This window comes from Grampus griseus, assembly GCF_964374135.1.
Source record: "Grampus griseus genome assembly, chromosome: 2".
NCBI classification, from domain to species: Eukaryota; Metazoa; Chordata; class Mammalia; order Artiodactyla; family Delphinidae; genus Grampus; species Grampus griseus.
Window position 1 is genome coordinate 158,278,318 of NC_139018.1, and position 14,338 is coordinate 158,292,655.

The 14,338-nt window shown below is 35.8% G+C and overlaps 1 protein-coding gene across 2 annotated transcripts in view; it reads left to right on the forward strand.

Annotated features, from left to right (window-relative positions):
• Positions 1-13,775, forward strand: part of LOC309818862 (protein adenylyltransferase SelO-like) — a 28,048-nt gene extending 14,273 nt beyond the window's left edge. Inside the window, exons 12-19 of one of the 2 annotated variants that reach the window (XM_082648827.1) lie at positions 550-679; positions 3,827-3,871; positions 3,983-4,064; positions 4,166-4,258; positions 6,158-6,237; positions 7,279-7,322; positions 10,451-10,530; positions 13,497-13,775. In XM_082648827.1, the coding sequence (XP_082504953.1) occupies positions 550-679; positions 3,827-3,871; positions 3,983-4,064; positions 4,166-4,258; positions 6,158-6,237; positions 7,279-7,322; positions 10,451-10,530; positions 13,497-13,619 (677 nt within the window). In that variant the 3' untranslated portion in view covers positions 13,620-13,775. The remainder of the gene's footprint in view (positions 1-549; positions 680-3,826; positions 3,872-3,982; positions 4,065-4,165; positions 4,259-6,157; positions 6,238-7,278; positions 7,323-10,450; positions 10,531-13,496) is intronic. The other variant, XM_082648828.1, reaches the window with a different exon arrangement.
• Positions 13,776-14,338: the final 563 nt, after the last annotated feature.

Consider the following 14,338-nt stretch of genomic DNA (forward strand, 5'->3'; position numbering starts at 1 on the left):
AATGCGTTGTCAGACAGACACGGGTCTGAGTTCTGGCATCTGATCCTTAATCTGTGCCCTTGGATGAGTAACTTAACCTCCCGCTTTACTAATCTGTAAAAGGATCAGAGCAGGCTTTGTGGGGGACATGCTGTCAAGTTGGAGTTTGAAGTACATGTGTGATAACCTGGAAATCCTTGTAGGTTAGAAATGTATTCCTCTATTAGGCAAATAATCATATTTTAAAAGATTTTCATGTGCATGGGTATTAAGTATTTACATTACTTTGAAGTTAAACGTTTAATGTCAGAAAGATTTTTATCTAATATATATAAATTTATTAAGTTTAAACTTAAAAATGAAGAAAGAGGGACTTCCCTGCCGGTCCAGTGGTTAAAACTCTGCGCTTCCACTGCAAGAGGCATGGGTTTACTCCCTGGTCAGGGAACTAAGATCCTGTATGCCATGTGGCACGGCCAAATAAATAAATAAGTAAATAATTTTTTAAAAAATGAAGAAACTATTATAATTATCCCCACTGTAAAGCAATAGTATTTTTGCTCTAAACAGATTTTGTACCAAACACATCTGATGATGAAAGAAGATATAAAATAGGAAATCAGGCTAATATTGGAATGTTTAATTTAAACAAGTTGTTACAAGCTCTAAACCCATTACTGGATCCTAGGCAAAAGCAACTGTGAGTAAATCCGAAATCTACTAATTAAATCTGTGTGAAAATATATTTGTATAATGATCATGTTTTGAAAAGCAAGAAACATTTTTAAAACCATACTATTTAATCTTTAATAACAAAGGCTTTCAAACTATATATATGTGTGTATATCTATTTTTTGGGGGGGTACCATTTTGGCTTTTTTCCATAGTTATCAGGATAAAGTCTTTTCCTATTTATTGCTTTTTAGGTGCTGTGAAATCATGGTTTATTTCTTCTTTGATCCAAGGGTTATTTATCACAGTGTTTCTGAATTTCTAAGTAGTTGGGCTTATTTTGTTCATATTTTTATGATCAAAGAACGTGTTTGGTAAAATCTAGTCAAAATGTGTTACAGTTTCTTTATGGTCCAACATAATAAATTTTTGTACATATTTCATGATCATATAAAAAATGTGCACAAACGTTTTAATATATCAGATTGAATGTATTGAGTATATTATTCAAGTCTTTTATGATTCTGTTTATTTTTTTATCTATTAGATAAGTTTGATTCATAAAAGATGTGTATTAAAATCTCCCACTTTAATTGTATTTTTAGCAAGCAATTTTTTCTAATTGTTTTGAATTTGTGCAATATGCCATTATTGGTACATACTGATTTTTTTCTTATATTTCCTTCAGAAAATGTGCCTTTTATCCTAATACAGTGACCCCCTTTATCCTGATTAATACTTTTAGCTCTCAATTTCAACTTATCTGATATTAATATTCATGCTTACTTTTGTTGTATTTGCCTTGAATCTCACTTTATTTTTTTTATCTTTATCACATGGTTTTAAAGTATGTTTCTTATAAAAGTAAACAAAACATAGCCAGGTTTTAACTCAATGTGATGGTTTCTGATTTAATAGACGTATGTGGGCTTTTCACATCTATTATAATAATTGATTTATTTTATTCCTTCTGTCTTACATTGTGTTTTATTTTACATGTTAGTTTCCCCCCATTCTCCTTACCTTTTTATGATTTGAGGAGCTTATCCATTCCTCTCCAACCCCCAACTTTGATTTGGAAACTACTGCATCCCCCACCCCTCACAGTTATCTTGTTTTTCTGCCACTTTCTCTACTGTTATATGAGAACAAGTTTCCAAATATTTTCCCTCACTAAGCTCCTATTTGCCCATTGTTTTTCCCTCCATCCCAATGAGACCTTTAGAATGCTTTTGTTTTACCTCTAATTACCCAACTGCTACATTTTGCTAAGATAGTTTAATATTTTGAATTTCAGACTGTTAGTAGGTTTTCCCTTGAAGTATCTCTCTTCCACCCCCCTCCCTGCATTTCTAGTCATTTTACTGCTTACTAACATTGTTTTTATTATTTTTTTAAATTCCGTCTTGAAGCCTCTGCCTTGATTACTTTCTTAAGTATTTGACTCACATGGAGTATATAGGTGATATACTTTCTGAAATCTTACGTAACCATTAATATTTTCATTTTACTCTGATTGAGATGTAGGGTATTAGATAAAGTATGGACTCAGTTGCTTGTAACAGAAATCCCAAATAATAGTGGCTTGAACAAGGACATGTATTTTTCCCTCACATAAAAGTATGGTAATTCATGTTGGTAATTCAGGGCTGGTATGGGGACTCAGTTGTCTGAGTCCCAGACTGCTTTTAGCTTTCTATGCCACCATCCATTGTCTGTGGCCCTCATGGTCTGAGATGGGACCATCTATCACATCCATATTCTAGGTAGGAGCATGGAGAAGCAAAGAGGCAAGTCCTCAATACTGAAGGACACATTTCAGAATTTATACACATCACTTCCCTTATTTCGCCCTGGCCAGGACTTAATCATATAGCCATATACATGTAGTGGCCTTATACTGTATCAACTTAGCTAAACTGGTCGAAAAATGCCCTTCCCTGTTTGGTCACGGGTTGGGTTGGCCACAGGAGAAATCGCCAAGATCTGGAAGGCAGAAGAGAAGCAGCAGTGTTTACACCCAGAGGGCTGGTATAGGGTTGGGCACTACTGCAGCTCACACGCCTTGTCAGGGGCTGGATTTGAGCAGAGGCTTGAAGGAGTAACAGGAGCAGCCACAGAGATATGTGGGGGAAGAGTGCTATAGGCAAAGGAATAGCCTGTGCAGAGGTCCTGAGGCAGGAGTGTGTGTGGGTGTTTAAGGAACAGCATGAAGGCCAGGGTAGCTGTAGCAGAATAAGCAAGGGGAAGAGTCATAGGAGATAAGGTCAGAAAGGTCAGGGGAGTGGAGCTTCAGAGTGTGTTGAGCATCTGTATAATTTAAAATACATTAAGAATGTTAAGAAATAGACAATTTGTTTAAAAATGGGTTTAAAGTTAATAACTTTAATTTTTAAATTTTTATGAAGTATTTCACTATTTTCATACATTCAGGCAAATAAAATGTTATTGTATTGGGTGAAGTATCTGTAATGCATTATTTTGGGTCTAAGATAATTTTTAAAATACGCCAGGGCTTCCCTGGTAGCGCAGTGGTTAAGAATCCGCCTGCCAATGCAGGGGACATGGGTTTGAGCCCTGGTCTGGGAAGATCCTACATGCTGTGAAGCAACTAAGCCCGTGTGCCACAAATACTGAGCCTGCGCTCTAGAGCCCACATGCCACAACTACTGAAGCTCACGCGCCTAGAGCCTATGCTCCGCAATAGATAAGCCACCGCAATGAAAAGCCTGCGCACTGCAACGTAGAGTAGCCCCCGCCTGTCACAACTAGAGAAAGCTGGTTTGCAGCAACGAAGACCCAATGCAGCCAAAAATAAATAAGTAAAATAAATAAATTTAAAATAAAATAAAATACACCAAAAAAAGCCATTTATATAACTATTTTGGTATTATAAAGACATATTAACATTTATCCTATAAGCTAATTGTATATAGTCATATTTCAGGAGTTACCTGATTTGACCTGTACTGTATCCAAATCTTTGAGACAGTAAATTTATATTGACAACTTTCTCTAAGGTATGATATACAATTAAATCACTAAATCAGAATCAGCAGTATGTAATCGAATGCTATTTAATGTATGAGAAAGTTCACTTTGTTCATGTAAAATGTAATTCAAGAATGTTAACATTTAAGCAAGGTTTAACGGTGCTATCTTTTTTCTCCCTCAGTGCTGCTCAGATTCTTGAGGGGTATCCCATTCTTTATGATACAAGGTTTGTTGTTTGTTTGTTTTAACACATATTAGAGCATCCTGCTTGGTTTGAGGGCAATTCTTAAACAGTGAGAAATTTAACAACAAATCAAATTGACATTTCTCCTTTTAGATTTAGAGAATTGTTCAAAGCCAAATTGGGATTACTTGGAAAAAGCAAGGGTGATGATGATTTAATTGCATTTCTCTTACATGTGAGTTTATCATTTTATCTCTTTTTCCTGATTAACATTTGAATGACTATTCCATATATTCTTCAAGAATTGAGGTTGCTAAATGTAAGTATTTTCATTAGCTCATGGAAAAGACAGAAGCTGACTTTACAATGACATTTCGGCAGCTCAGTGAGATCACTCAAAGCCAGTTACAGGAGCTCAGCATTCCTCAGGTATCAATTTGTGACTTTTGGCTTTTTTCTTAACTCAGTTTTCTTTAACAGATTTGTTGAGGCATAATTTACATACCCTAAAATTCTACTCATTTTAGGTGTACAAGTCAATGATTTTTAAATAACTTACAGATTTGTGCAGTTATTGCCACAATTCAATTTTAGAACAATTCCATCACTCTGAAAAGATCCTTTTTTGCCCATTTGCAGTCAATCCCTTTTTACTACTTCCATCCCCAAGCAACTACTAGTCTACCTTCTGTCTCTTTGCCCTTTCTAGACCTCCCTGTAAATGGAGTCATATGGTATGTGGTCTTTTGTGTCTGGCTTCTTCGCTTAGCATATTTTTGAGGTTCACCCATGTTGTAACCTGTATCAGTGGTTCTTTCCTCTTTAGTATTTTTAAGATCTTTTAAGTACGTCTTAAAATATTATTATTTCCTCTTTATTACTTTATTACTCCCTTGTATGGATGGACCACATTTTGTTTATCCAGTTACTAGTTGACAGACATTTGGGTCATTCCCACTTTTTGGCTATTGCGAATAAATACTACTGTGAACATTCATGTACCGGTTTTTGTGTGAACATATTTTCATTTCTCTTGGGTAGATACTAGGAGTGGAATTGCTGGATTGTTTAGCAAATTTATGTTTAAGTTTTTAAGAAACTGCCAAGCTGTTACCAAAATGGTTCTTCTTAATTCAGTTTTACGAAAGGTGTTGCCTTGTTTTTTCAATACTAATCTGCTACATTTATGGAATAATATGGGTATTAACCAGAAGACTCCCACTTATTATAGATTTTTAGAAACATAGCTCTGTTTATAGGTATAAGTCTTTTATATTGCATTGTTTTTATTATTTTTCAGATGAAAATCTAGGCATATTTTTTAAAATTTCAATTTCTTCATTATATTTCATGACTTGTGTGTTAACTAAAAAAATTATTTATATATAAAAACTATTTGTGTACAGTTCTCACAGGTATGTAATTGCCATAAATTACATTTTTAGGAGTGATTTGAATAAAAGAATGTCTACCTATTCAGCAAGAAATCCAGCAAAATGTTAACCAATAAGCATCTCTGATATAATTTAAAAATTATTAATGAACTATCAGAACTAATTATCGTTTAATGTGAGATTTAACATTAACTGAGACAAAGTAATGTTAAAATGATTTGAACGAGTTCTTGACAGATGTTAATATTTAAATTACTGAGTGTTGGGAAAATTTGAGAGAGATCATTACACTTTTAATCATTTTAATAGTTAATTTCTGTGTCTTCTGAATTTCAGATCTTTTTAACTCCCTAACTCTTAACTAGAGCTAATAGCTTATTCGTGTTCCCTTAGCCTTTATGTATATTTCTGTAACACTTCTAAAATGGCATTGACTTATTTGTTTACACACTTTCCTTTTTAAAAGCAGTAATTATGTCTTATTAATTTTTTTATCCTTCCCAACTAACATAGTTCCTAGCACACAGTTGACATTCCATAAATATACGTTAAATGAATTGATAACTAAATAAAACAGTTACAAATTAAATTTTTTAAGTAAATTATATATTACGTGAGTTTTCCCTATTTAAAGGAAGGGTTTTGATAATGTAAGTATTCACATGTAATGTCTATTTATAAGAACTATGTATATTTTTTATTTCTCTTAAATCATGCCATTACATGTATCTCCATGAATTAGAATTTGAGTTGAAAGTTATATAAAGAAAAGGAAAACATTATTCCTTTTTAGTACTACTTCTACTTGAAATAGAGAACCTTAAGAGAAATCTGGATGTTATAAATTATTGTTAAATACATAATTTAAGGGACATGAAGTTAAAATAAAGTGAACAAATATTAATAAGCAGTCTATTACTGTATTTTCTTCTAGCAATTCTGGGCACTGAAAATGATTTCAAAGCACAAACTCTTTCCTGCCTGGGTGTCCCAGTACCTTTTGAGACTGAAGAGGTAAGGTAACCTAATCACTTCTTGAGAAAGCGTGTAATATATTACTTTAGCATCGTCAACCCATCAGATTCCTCACTTCCTTTCCATTTTTCAACATTTCCTTTTTATTCCCGGGAAGTCTGCTCTGGCTGAGGAGTGTCTGGTAACATCTCACCCACGCAGAGAGCACCCTTCTGTCCACCTCAGCTTTGATAATGCCATTCCCCTGTGTCCTGAGCCCAAGTCTCCCAAGCCTTGAAGCTCTGGAGAGACAGCTCCCCAGGCTTTCATCCAGTGTCTATAGATTGTCACATCTCATACAATCGTCAGAAGTTACTTTGCTTCGTTAACTGTCACAATGAATCGGAAGCAACAAACGTGAAAGAGTAAAGAAATTGTAGGTAGTGGTGGCTGAAGGGAGAGCCAGGACAACCACAGGACGCACAGGAGCAAATAGCCTGTCACAGTTTAATGGCAGCTGAGGGCTATTCATAAAGATGACCCTGAGTAATGAAGAACAAGTTAAATTATTTTCAGAAAACTATGTTTTAAGATAAGGAAAGAGAGGTGCCAGAGAGTTTCGATTTTTTTTTTTTTTTTTTTTCTGTACGCGGGCCTCTCACTGTTGTGGCCTCTCCCGTTGCGGAGCACAGGCTCTGGACACGCAGGCTCAGCGGCCACGGCTCATGGGCCCAGCCGCTCCGCGGCATGTGTGATCCTCCCGGACCGGGGCACGAACCCGTGTCCCCTGCATCGGCAGGCGGACTCTCAACCACTGCGCCACCAGGGAAGCCCAAGTTTAGATATTTTTTTAGACAAAAGTATTTTTTTAATTGGTAAAAATAAAAATTTTGGTATTATCTAAAATAACGAAATAAGGTAGTATTTTATATATTGTTTAATCAAACAGGATTTTCTGTCTTCCTTTCAGACACTGATTCAATGTGATTTAAAATTTTTTTTTCAATATTTGTCTTGTGAAATAATTCTCACCCTTTTGGAAAAACGGTATGATTTGGGGAGACAGTGATTAATTCTGTTCTTTGTTCTGTTCATTTTTAGTAACATGAATGATTCAGATTCTGAAAGAAGAAAAAGAATGACAAGTAGGTAATCCTTTCGATTTTTTCAGCTTGAAGGATTATTACATAAAAGCAACAGGAAGTAATTACTGGAAGTAATTACTCCCAGTTTTCAAAACCTGGAAAACTGGAAGTAATTACTTGAGGGAATTGGATTTGTTGTTTTGTTTTTAACTACAAAAACTCTAGATGAGTGTATTTTAGTTGAGTTGAAGTGTCATATATGAACCTTTCTAATTTCAGATGACTTTTAACTTGATTATGATAGCCCTGCTTTCAATAAGTTTGCATATTGATGTTAAAATAATATGGCCTTAAAAGATGGTGGAGAGACAAGGAAGGTGGTGTGGTTTACGGTGGAAAGAACGTTTGAGATTGAACGTTTGAACTCAGATTGAGTTTTGCAATCTGACAGATGAACCTCATCTTGCCACTTTTTTGCTGTATAATATGAAAGATATTTAACTTTCCAATTTTCAAGGCCCTTAGCTATTATAAAATGGGCATATTTTGCAGGGATGTTGTAACGATGTGTAATAGTATATGTAAGTTATCTTGTTACAGTGCCTGGGCCATAATATACACCTAGTAAATGGTAGTGCTAAAAATAAATCACCTTTATATACTGCGTTCAGTTTACCATGTGACTTTACACTTGGCTTGGAGAAGAAAAAAAAAGGAAGTTAGTCCTTTTTGCAACATGGGTTCTAAGAAGATCAAAGAAGTTAAGACAGAAGTACTCAAGTCCTGGAGTACTCTTACCTTACTTAGGACTGGTGTGGAGAGCTAGTGTGTGTCATCAGGGCGGCTGATCATTTGATGAAATAAGAATGATGCTAATATTCCATGTTAAGTTAGAGGATGAGACTGCTTCTTGACTCAGGACACTATTGTAGAAATAAAAGCAAGCTGAGTTTTTACAAGGAAGTGAGTAATCAGTCTTTGGGGCTTAGCATGGATTTAGCTGCCAGCTACTTATGCTCATTGGTGCAATCATACAGAATTTATAGGCCAGCCCAATATGGACTATATCAGCAATTAAGAGAAAAAAGAAATTGAGAGAAGAAAATGTCGTGGCTGTCTTTAGGATTTGGATTTGTTTGGTTATGACAGGATGGATGAGATGGTAAGATGAAAGACATTTAGTGAATTCAAGGCTGAAGCTTTGAATTATTTTAGAGAAATAATAAATGCTGAACAGTGTACTCTCAAGGAAAGGAAAAATTAATTTCCACAATGAGAAATGGGAAAAAGTTCCAGACGAGATAAAAAAAATGTACTGAATTAGATAACCTCAAAGAATCCTATGAACAGATCTACAATTTTCTGATTTCAGGTAGTTTGTATATATCAACACATAATTTGATCCAAAGTACTTCTGCTTGCAGCTACAAGTCCCAGCATATTTTAACAGTATTTCATTGGCAGGTTTCTATAAAGTGTTGGTGAAGTTTGTTAAACTTTTAATTGGGTGACTCCACTCTCCCTCTGCCTAAGTCGACTGCTTCCACAATTTCCCTTGCATGTCAGTTTCCTTTTCGTCTAAGGATTATATATATTTATTGTGTATATGCGTTTTTATTTTAAAAGAGTTCTGCATGAATTCTTTACAATTTGGAAGATGCAAACTTGTAGAAAGAATAAAAAGATTCCCATCACTCAACCACAGTTGCTATTCACTTTTCCATGCGTTTATTGACACTTCTAGTCTCTCTTTTTCTGTGTGTATTGATTAGGAGAAAATGTAGTTGTAATCATATTATGGTATAATTTTAGATCCTTCATCTTTCACTAAAAATAAACATTTCCCCTGACTACTTCATTCTTTATAATGTAACATTTTTAAGGACTGCATACTATATCTTTGAAAGGGTATGTAATGTTTCACTTAACCAGTCCCCTATTAATAGGCGTTTAAGTTGTTTCTAGTTTTCCTTAATATAAATCATGCTTTATAATGTTTAAATGTGTTCCCATAGACTATACTCCTAGAGAAGTAGAATTACTGGGTCACAGGGCACTTGTATTTTAGATCATCTGTCATGTCTTGGCAGCTCTTTAAAACCAAGTCGAAGTGGAATTTGTACGTTCCCTCCATTCAAGTAACTCAGAAAAATGTTGTTGAGAATCACAAAACAGTGATTTCTGGAGTCCTCTCAGAATTACTTTCAGGCCAGTGAGGATAAACATCCCTCCTTTCCACCTAGTTGATAAATTATCTTGGAAAAGTCTCATCTCAAATAAAGACATAATTTCTGGAATGTGCCATTATTATAATACTTTTTTTTTAAAGATTTAATTTTATTTATTTTTGGCTGTGTTGGTTTTTCATTGCTGTGCACAGGCTTTCTCTAGTTGTGGTGAGCAGGGGCTACTCTTTGTTGCAGTGCGTGGGCTTCTTGCGGTGGCTTCTCTCGTTGCAGAGCACGGGCTCTAGGCATGCGGGCTTCAGTAGTTGTGGCACATGGGCTCAGTAGTTGTGGCTCGCAGGCTCTAGAGCGCAGGCTCAGTAGTTGTGGCGCATGGGCTTGGTTGCTCCGCGGCATGTGGGATCTTCCCAGACCAGGCATTGAACCCATGTCCTCTGCATTGGCAGGCGGATTCTTATCCATTGTGCCACCAGGGAAGTCCCTATAATACTTTTTAGTATGAAAAAATGCACGGTTACTATAAAAAAATATAAATTTACAAAGAGTTCTGCCTGCATGTAACCTTTCCTATTTGCTCTTGGCAACAACAGCGTGAAGCAGTCCTACTGAGTCAGACCTGAATTCTGTGTTTGAAGATGTTAAAAGCAGCAACTTTTTTCCTCCCTTCATTTGGGCTACAGGATGAATCTTCTACTTTCTCCCAGCTTTATAAAATGCTTAGTGAACTGAATATGGTGAAAACCAAATTAATGATGAAACACTGAAAAGAAAAATAAAACATAATATTGCTCATGATGCGAAAAAACTGTTTTTCCTGTACCATAAGGTGATAAATACTGTATATTGTTTATCAACAATCGGAATGACTGATGCTAATCATTCTTCTCATTTGAGCCTCCCGGCAAAGTTCTTAAAGGTTATGTCATTTCAGTGGTAATTTCACATGGCCTGTGTCGACTTAGTGATTATTGTTCCATGATGAACTTTCCCCTCTTGTTTAAGCTGTTAATCCTAGATACGTGCTGAAGAACTGGATGGTGGAATCCGCAGTGCAAAAAGCAGAAAGGAACGATTTTTCAGAGGTAATTTGGTTGACTCTTCTGGGCTTATTTTTATTAATTTAAAATGTATCATACTTTACGGGCTTCCCTGGTGGTGCAGTGGTTGAGAGTCCGCCTGCCGAGCCCCGGTCCGGGAGGATCCCGTGTGCCGCGGAGTGGCTGGGCCCGTGAGCCGTGGCCGCTGGGCCTGCGCGTCCGGAGCCTGTGCTCCGCAGCGGGAGAGGCCACAGCAGTGAGAGGCCCGCGTACCGCAAAAAAATGTATCATACTTTAAACACCCTGATTTTGTTTGCAGATATGCTAAACCATACCTTTGCCAGCACCAGCTTCCCAGCTTCTCACTACCTGGTCTCTCTTTTTTTTTAATCAGTGAATCATTTTCTCGTATTTCAAAATTTATTCTTTAATGTGTTTAAAGTTTTAAATATTCATTTGATATCATATCTACATTATTTGAACTTCTGAGGGTCTGGTTCTGCTAGTCATTGTTTATGTTTAGGGATTTTGGATTTCAACCTCAGAAATCCAGTGACGCCGATTTGAGGGTGCATATCTCCAGAGGGATTAGCTTTTGCATCTACCAGGCATCTATGGCACTAGCAACCTGGGTCTATGAAATGAAATCTTGACATCCGGGAAGATGAATGCACTGGATCTATACCTATCAGCTTGTATGAATTTCACATATAATGTTTGGCAAAACAAGCAAGTGGCAAAGGAATACATACAATGTGTTACCACCCCAATTTAATCTAAACATGTAAAATCATGTCTTTAGGGGTATATGCATATATAATAAAAGTAACAAAATGAATAAACATGATAGCATCTTTGGACAGTGATTGATTTGCAGTAAGGAAGAAATTCGAGTTAGGGAAGGATATTCAAGGCTTCAGCCATATTGGAAGCATTTTATTTCTGAAGCTGAGTGGAGGATACACAGGTATTTGTCATATTATTCTGCATACCTTCTTCTATGCCTCAAACATTTCCTAGTTAATTGTTTAAAAATGCATTGCACACAGTGTATTTCTTAGAAGAGGAAGAGCCCCCAGCACTCTTGCTGTCACTCTTGTCCTGCACTGGAACAGACATTATTAATGATCGCGGCCCCCTTTCTCTCTCAAATGGGTCACAGCCTTGGGATCCTTCTCATCTCAGCATGCTGTGTAGTCACTACCAACTGATCAGAGTGGGCACAACAGAGAAACTGTTCTTGCTATTTCTAATTTGGAACTTGCATTAACGTTACATTTCAGTAGTTTAATTAGCCTGACAAATCTAGGTTTTCATTTTAGAAAATAAAATATTTTTAAGTGTAATCTTTTTAGGGTATTAAGGAAAAACAAAGAGAAGGAAGCTAACTCAGTATTTATCTTTAGATAAATTAGTCTAAGCTGGGGAAACTAAACAGTGTTTAATAAGATGTTTTTGTTACCTTGTTTCACCTTCCTTCCCTCTCTTTTGTTCCCTCCCTGTTTTCTCCCTTCCCTCAAAATTATATTTGAGTAAGGATGCAGTGCCCACCTTGGGTGGGGAGGTGTCTTCCTAGGTCCGAGTAAACGTTCAGATTCATAAGACTATTACAGGCTGCTTTTGGCCCCCCTTAATTCAGAAAGATACAGGACAGAAACATAGCTTACCAGCAGGGCACCATTAGGTTCCTCCTTTGCAGGAGTTGTTGAAGCATCCACGCAGGCAAGGAGGTACAGCGGTAAAGCTCAGGTGCAGGGGGACACGATCCACACTGGGAAGATGCAGGGGCAGCCCTGGCTGAAAAGCTGCATGTTCCACAGAAACCAGTATCTCTTCTAACAGCTCCATGGGCATAGTTTCCAACATCCCCACAATAGACCTGCCTTATACCGTGAGTCCCTACACCAAAGAAAGTCCAACACATTCTATCAGGTGTTTACAGTTCTCCCAGGACAAATGCTATTTGTCAGTCATAAGCCCTGTTGTATGGTGATACAGTGGACATACGTATACCACCTTATCAGGTTACCAGGGGAACAGATCCAGAAAGTTAGCTAAGGGTTAAATTCTCATGCAGGAAAAGTAAAAGATCTTGTTAAACTTTTAGACCTATAACTCTTTACACATACACCTTGTGTTTACATTCCTGCATCAAACATTTCTTGAGAATTCACCCTCTGCGAGTTGCTGTGGGGAAGTATAAAAATCTATTCAGGGAGCTTTTAAACTAGTAGGTAAGATTAGGTAGGTATAATATTTATTATATATACTTTTTAAATAGAGGTATAGTTGAAATATAACATTTTGTTAATTTCAGGTCTACAACATAATGATTTGATATTTGTATATCTTGTGAAATGCTCACCACAATGAGTCTAGTTAACATGTCATCATACACAGCTACAATTTTTTTTTCTTGTGATGAGAACTTTTGAGATCTATTCTCTTAGCAACTTTCAAATATACATACAGTATTATTAACTACAGTTACCATGCTGTACATTACATCCCCACGACTTAATTATTTTTATAACTGGATGAGAATATACATTTTGATCCTAGAATTATTGCTGAAAGAGGTGTGTTTGTTGATCCCTCAGTTTATACCGTGGGACAAAATTGCAAATGAAGCAGTATGAGTTGGAATCCATGCCCTTGATTTGGAAAGAGTGTAAATCATTGACATCCTTTTATTTTTATAAATATTTTAGAAAATTATAATTCTCTTAATGCTGTGAAGGAATTTAGAAATGATTGGGAAATATATGTATTCTTTGTGATGATGTACATATTCACTCTCCTGTTTCAGCAAAAAACGACTACTTAAGGAACTTTCTCTGGAATAATAGAAATTTTAAGTAACAGCTATAGTTGAAGTTTTAATGAAACATAAAATGTTTAAACATTTTCATGCACATTTAAAATTTACCTTGTCGTTTCAGAAATTTAGAAAATTAATAAGGGTCCTGATTAAGAGAATCTATATTTATCTACTTTAAATTGTTTACCAGGTCCATCTCCTCCAGCAAGTTCTTCGCCGTCCTTTCCAGAAGCATTCTGCAGCTGAGACAGCAGGCTATTCCTCACCTACTCCTTCCTGGGCCAAAGATCTCAGGGTTAGCTGCTCATCTTAATTTGGGGAAAATCAATTAAGGGATACTTCTATCAACGAACCCAGCATAGAATAATCTATTTGACAAATTCTTAATGACCACCTACATTTTCTTGACAATCCTGCATTTCATAATAATGGTTATATATAAAAACATTTTTTAACCAAATAAAGTGGACCTATTCTCTGGAACACGTTTGTGGTCATTTTTGTTTTAATCAATCAATTTAATGAATAATAACTACCTGAGTCATTCTCAATAACTAAAAAATCTTATAACAATCTTTTAATGAATTTGTAAGTTTTCATCTAATACCATGTACCCAGCAATTTGGGGCACATCAAATAAGAATATAATTTAATTGTACTCCTCAAGCTTTTTTGTCTGTTATAGTAATTTTCATTTACCAAAATAAAAGAATAGTTTAATGAACCTGATTTACCATTCAACCAGCTTACTAAGTATCAATGCATGATAATCTTGCTTCATGTACACCCCTACACACCTCCCCCTTGTTCCTAGTTACTGTTTTAATTGAAGTATAATTTATATATCCCCAAGTATTTTAAAGACATTCCCAGACATAGTTTCATTTAATCTATGAATATTTCTGTATCTCTAAACGTTAATAACTTAAGACACATAGATACAATACCATATCACCTTAAGACACTTTTCTGTCTGTGCATAAACTGAATAACAAATATGCAGTGATCAATTGATCAATCCCTAATGGTGTT